The sequence below is a fragment of the Tenrec ecaudatus genome, chromosome 4 (assembly GCF_050624435.1).
Source record: "Tenrec ecaudatus isolate mTenEca1 chromosome 4, mTenEca1.hap1, whole genome shotgun sequence".
NCBI lineage: Eukaryota > Metazoa > Chordata > Mammalia > Afrosoricida > Tenrecidae > Tenrec > Tenrec ecaudatus.
The window spans coordinates 66,240,715-66,247,644 of NC_134533.1; the positions used below are offsets into that span (position 1 = coordinate 66,240,715).

At 37.1% G+C, this 6,930-nt stretch overlaps 1 protein-coding gene across 1 annotated transcript; it reads right to left on the minus strand.

The window, feature by feature from the left end:
* Positions 1 to 5,116: 5,116 nt before the first annotated feature.
* On the minus strand, positions 5,117 to 6,109 carry LOC142445869 (olfactory receptor 51M1-like). The gene has a single exon (XM_075547743.1). The coding sequence runs from the start codon at positions 6,107 to 6,109 to the stop codon at positions 5,117 to 5,119; it is 993 nt and encodes a 330-aa protein (XP_075403858.1).
* Positions 6,110 to 6,930: the final 821 nt, after the last annotated feature.

Sequence of the window (6,930 nt, forward strand, 5' to 3'; positions counted from 1 at the left end):
CTAAAAAACAAATTAATTAATTAATTAATTAAAAAATAAAAAAAAGAAAGTGTTAGTTGAGTGTACTTCTAATCACAAACAGAATCCATGTCCTATTAAAATTATTTATTCAGTTTCCTTTAGAATTGCTTTTTATCATTCTCTCTCTCTTTTACTTCTCTGGAACCAACCTCGATATTTGGACTCCGACTAAGTATTCTGTGCTAGTGATTTTGAAGACATCATCCTGAGAGGTGGTCCTCGTTGAATTCTTATAAATGACCATCTCACCAGACTGTCCACATCCACATCAGACAGACCTTCCCATTAACAGCCATTTGCATGGGCCTACCATTTTCAATTACTGGAGCTTTGTTAAAGTCTTAGCAAATTATTGTATAATGTTTAAGACCTGTTTTTTATATTGAAATCTAGTGACACATAAGTACCACTATGTCACCTTTCGTCTCACCAGATGTCCCTTCATTTTCTTCTTCCACTAGATGCCATTGTTATAAGAAGATTTTTGGATTTTTGTTATAAGAAGATTTTGTTACAAGAAGATTTTGATTGATACTCAGTTCTCCTTTCTGGTTTCCCTCCTTTCCCCAGACAAACCCAGCAGTGAGACTCTCTTTCCTACTAGTTTCTCATTTTAATTCATTCAGACTGCAAGTTTGGGCCAGATCTTTGGATCCAAAGATTAATAAGACAGGATCTCTGGCTTTGAGAAAACTCACCACCTTTTGAAGATGTACTTTTTCTCCTCAAAAAGGTAAAAGAGACATTTTCAGATGTATAATGGCAAAAACGAAGCAAAAACCTCAAGCCCTTCTCACTTCTATTTAATTTCCTTTCTCTCTAGAAATAACTGTTCTCCTGAGCTAGTCATTTCTCAATCTGAGATTATTTTTTAATGCTTTTCTTCCCTACTCATAAACAACTTATTCTGAAATAGTCCATGCTGAAAACAGTCTATAATAGCTACCATGCAATAATACACATTTGCAACTTTCTTTTGGCCAGTTTTATACATTTATTTGAGACATTAATAGTACGTCATGCTGCTAACATAGAGTAATTTTAATGATGATATTGCTGCTCAAATTATTACAGCATTAAAATATCTTTGAATTTTCTAGTAGGTATCCACATACTTTGGTTTACTATCTAATTGCGTAGGCTTTCCTTGGCTCTTTACTCTGGTATAAGAATTTTAGATCACCAATCAAGTTCTATAGAATAGTTAGCTGGAACTTTGCTTAGAATTGAGTTTATTCATAGATTAATGTTAAAAGAGTTAATAGGTGTAGACCTCACTTATTACCATCGAGTCAATTCTGTGTTCTCTGGGTTTGTAATACTGTAAACCATTTTGAGAGTAGAAAGCCTCATCTCTCTCTCAAGAAGCTCAATCCACCACTGAGACACTAGTGTGTATATATATATATATATGTATATATCTATGAATATGCTTGTATGCATTTTAGCTGAGTTTTTATTTTTAGAAGATATTCCTCTGCACTTATGATTTCATGGTTTTTGTTGCAGCAATATCATCATATAAAGTTTTATATTTTATGTTTATTCTTTTTAAATACTTTAAGGTTAAAAATTCATGCAGAAAATATTTCTCATTCAATAATTCATACACAAATTATTCTGTGAAATTTATTTTAATCCTTGCCATTTGTCATCATGTCCACCATATGCACCTGGGCTCCCTGGTTTATTCCATTCATCCAGCTTCATTATCTGCTTTTGCCTTCTTGTCTGTGCTTTCAGGTACCTGGTGCCCTTTGATCTTGTATAGTTGATAGTTGTAAGTAATAAAAGCCTCATAAGTATTGTTGTTTATTTTATTGTGCAGGCCACTATTGGACAGGAAGGTGGACTCAAGGTGAGATTTCAGGTTCAAGGTTGTCAGGGGTTCTTCCAGTCTACTAAGTAAGACATCAGTTAATAAATTTTATCTTTGACTTGCATTTTCCTCTCCCATTGTAACCAGAATCTTTTATCGTGTTCCTGGCTGGAAAGTTGGTAGCTAGGTACGATGTAGTTCTTCTGTTCTCAGGCTAGTGCAGGCTGTGCTTCAGGTCAGGGACTTAGTCCTCTGTACTAATTGCTTCCCTAAATCTTCGGTATTTTGTTTTATTTTTACATTTTTCACTGTTCTGGATATGAAGAGGTCTATGGTTGTATATTAGTTACTTTTCAAGCTTTAAAATCCAGAATACTACTCACCAATTGAAGGATGCTGAGATAGTTAAGCTTCACTGTGCCCACCTGGCTGATATATACATGTGGGATTACTTGAAGGATGGAGAGATAAATGGCTTGGTGAGCTTTGCCTTTCTAGTACTCAGGTCTCTTGCTTTCTGATGGTCAGACCAGGGTGCAGCTACCTTAGCCAGTTCCCTGTTTCAGCTTGCAAGGCTCATTTCCTGTGAGACATTCCTGAGGAGAAGCCACATGGACCTATCCTGATGGAGTCCTGGGCTGGAGCAGCCGCGTGGAGACCCCTGCCAGCGCTGAGATGCTTATGTACTAAATTTCCATAATATATCAATATGTATGAAGAAATATTCATACTTATACCTATATATGCATCAGATGTGTTTCTGAAAACCTTCTATACTCATTTAGTAGAAATATATATATATATACACATCATTCACTCACAAAGTATTGTTTCTTATTACTGTTGTTGCAGGTACAGTTTATTCTTAGTGTTTCATAGTTTTGCTTCATTATTTGTTTGTTATTTCATTTTCTTAACAGTAAAAATTATCTTATGGATCCTATTGGTAGGGATTAAGATATGTATTTGCATCAAGCTCCAAATATTATGAAGGAGAAAGAATTCCCAGATTCCAGTAGGCCAGAAAATAAGAGATAAGGGGTCAGAATCTGACTCTGAAAGCTTATAGTTGTGCCCAATTTTACTTGCACTGGGAATTTTCTTTGTGGTATATAGGTCTCATTTGTTTCTTTAGCAAAAAATGAATTGGCACAGAGTGATGAGAACACCAGGTATGTGTGGTATAACTGGTTACCCTTTTATTTTTTTATTTTTCTGGTTACCCTTTTTCTGAAAAAATTATATCCACACATTATTGATATATAGGACAGTATGTACTGTTATAGTTTTATAAATCATTTTGGGAGCTTTTACAGATATTATAATAGTCCATAATTCAATTAGTTCACGCAAAACTGTACAATTGCTACCACCATCAGTTTCAAAACATTTTCTTTCCTCTTGAATGCTTTGATATCAACTCCCCTTTATTCCCTCCTTCTTCCACCCTACCCCCCAGGAATGGTGTAAGTTACAAAAACATACATATCTGCAATTCTGTTATCATTCTCCTCCAGTTGGGTTATAGAGTTATTATTGCTATCATCACTCCCCTGCCCCACAACACTCTCTTCCTATACCCACAAGGAATCATGACTCCTTTTACTGTTCCTGAAGGGTTATCAGTCTTGTCTTTCATGCATCAAATTATCTTAATTATACAAATGAACATATGCAGGTCTAACAAGATTAATGAGATAAAAAAACCATAATAAATCTTCTTAGGCTAATATCTACTCTTGATTGCCACCACCACTACCTCTTCTCTCATTTTGTCCATGCACACAGAAATAAAGCACGAATATGGATCAGTTAGAGAGATATCAGCCTTTTGTGTGCTACCTTTTAGAATCTTCTGAGATTGTGTATTGCCTAAAGAAATAAGCTAAGAGACTTGGGCTGCTGACCCATAGAATCAGGAAACTTTTGCCATGTGTAGTCACAGAGGACCTCAGAATCGTCAAAAGTCCAAGGTAGGAAACAGTGTTGAATAAAGTAGTCAAAATTGATGTGATTTCTGTTGAACTTTGGATTAGAGGGATATGGTGGCTTACACACATAATTTCTCAGTATTTTAACCTAGGGTGGAGTTAAGAGAGCCACAAGGACCTGAGTGTATCCAAATATGAAAATAATGAAGAAACTCATCTCGGGCTTCTTGGAGAGGAAAAGGGCATCTTTCCTGGCCAAGAAAAGGTCTCCTTCTTTTTAGAGCTTACTTAGTTTATTAATATAGTCATGAAATCATTTAATAATTCTTTATTGAGTATCTCATATGTGTCAACCACTAGTCTGAGGACTTTATTGTAGTAATATATTCTGGAAAACAAAACAAAGAAACAACACCCTCCAACCCCAAACAAAGAAACATTACATAACATACAGCATATTCTACAACAAGGGGTGCAGTTGGGAGCAGATCGATCATCTAATCTGGTTTAAAAAGCAGGCTTTCCAGTGAAAATGTCTTTGAGGAAGTTACCTTAATGCTAAGACTCCAGGATGAAGTTGAACCCTGATCTCTAGTTTTCAAATCTCTGGATGCACAAGATTTTGACTTAAATATGCTTTGTGGTAGTTTCCTTGGTTCAACCATTGTCAAATCTCATGGGCTGGTTAAAGCATCGACTCCAGTTTAATATTATACTAGAGATCCAGGAATCCATAGGCAAACTGAAATTAGGGAGAAGTGGTAGTAGGAAGGTCATGGATGTCTAGAATAATATATCCCAGCAAAACCTCAGAAAAAGTTGAAGAGTTTTCCTTGAGCCAACAGTTGAATGAGCATGTGTTTTGATGTTTCTGGTGTGAATCAGAAGGCCTAACGATAGAGACTTTTCCAGGAGAGGAAGGTAAGAAAAAATAATGGGCTAACTAGCACCAAGCAGCCATGAACAGAGGTACATTTCCTTAGATGGGGTAGAGTAATTGATACGGAGGCACTCTGTTATAATTCTACTCTTTGTGGTTTTAATGTATTATTCTATTAGAGTTTTTGTTTAATTTAATGTTATGATTTTATAATTTTATGATAATGATGTCAATAGAGTATTTTTCTAGGCAATGTTTAATGATACCAAGTCCCAGAAATGATGGAGACATTATGATTTAGATAAGCACTCTTAAGCACTTAGCAATCCTCTGTCGTAATTCAAGAAAGAGCCTAATTCATACAAAATTTGGGACAGTGAGGAAAATCGTGGGGAGTATACACAAGGCTTTATAATTTACAAAGCTATAAATTCTTAGTCTTCTTTTGGGCACCTACCATAATTTTTAGTCCCAGGACACACCATTGCCCTTTCTAAGGTGTAGGTGTTTAAAGATGGCACGGCGGATCTCCTTGGTCTTAATACTGTATATGATTGGATTGAGCATGGGAGGTACAAAGAGGTAGACATTGGCCATGAGGAGGTGGACAACAGGTGGTGCATGCTTTCCAAAACGGTGCACCAGGGACAGCCCCATCATGGGGACAAAGAATACCAGCACGGCACACAGGTGTGAGGTACAGGTTTGGAAAGCTCGAAGCCGCTCTTCTCGAGAGGCCAGTCTTGCCACTGTGTTCAGGATAAACCCATAGGACAGTGCAACAAGTACCAGGTCTAGCATTACAGTGAACACCACCAGCGTAAGCCCATATAGATTGTTGAACGTCGTGTCTGTGCAAGCTAGATGTATTACTTCTTGATGTAAGCAATATGAGTGGGAGAGTACTCGAGAGCCACAGTAGGGAAACGCTTTCAGCAGGAGGACAATAGGGATAAGGGCCACAGGGCCCCGGAGGATGATGACCAGACCTACTCTAACCACTCGCTGCCCTGTGATTATGACTGAATATCTTAGTGGATTGCAGATGGCCACAAAACGGTCAAAGGACATGACGAGGAGCACTGAAGATTCCATGAAGGAAAATGAGTGGATGCAGAACATCTGAATTTGGCAGGCTTTGAAGTAGATTCCATGGTATTTGAACCAAAATATCCCCACAGTGGTGGGCAAGGTAGACACAGATAGTCCCAGGTCAGTAAGGGCCAGCAAGGACAGAAGATAGTACATGGGTGTGTGTAGATGAGGGTTTGTCTTAATAATTATCAGAATGAAGCAGTTGCCAGAGATAGCCACAAGGTACATAAAGAAAAAGGGGATGAAAATCCAATGTTCAATGTCTTCAAATCCAGGCAAACCAGTAAGATAGAACATAGGACTAAACCAAGTGGTGTTGTACAGGTACATGGACTGATGACTGAAGGAATATTTGTCTGACATTGCTTAGGGACTGAGCTGAAAATAAATGGATATTCTGAATACTTATTATTGAGTTAATTAGCATTCACAACATCATAAACAACATCACAATTATCCTCATCTTTAATATCTGTTCCACTATTCTTAATTATTCCACCATAATTAACTTAGAGAATATATACTTTTTCTATATTTCTGTTCCTTCATAGTCTCTTTTGCTGGATTCTCTTCTTTGCTAAAACCTTAAATGTAACTACTCTCATTCTGAACTATTTTCTGACTTTATCTTTTATCCCCCCCACCCCCAAGATGTAGCACCCATCCCCATGACTTTATTTACCACCTATGGCTGGAAAATTGCATAACTATAATTACAACACTTTCAATTTCTTCTCTCTGATTCAAAGATGGGTCCATGTACAGCTGCTGAACAACTGCATTTATAAGTTTCAGAGTTATCTCAGAAACACTTCAAAACTTTAGTTTACCTCCTCTTCCTCAACAGCCTCCTGTTTCTGTATTTTCATTATCTCTCTTGTCAGAGTGGGTTATACATTGGGCTGCTACCCACAAGGTCATCAGTTTGAAACCACCAGTCACTCTGTGGGAAAAGATGAAGTTTACTTTTTACTCCTATAGAGTTACTGTCTCAGAAACCAGCAGGAGCAGTTCTGGCTTGATCGCTATGAGTTGGAATGGACGCCATGGCAGAGAGTTTTGGTATAGTGTTAAAAAAATTAAGTTTCATATTAGTCTCCTCTAAATAACATTTCTGTCCTGTATCCAGTCCATGAATTTCCAAGGCTTAGGATTCCATCTACTACATACTTTGATCTGTCCAT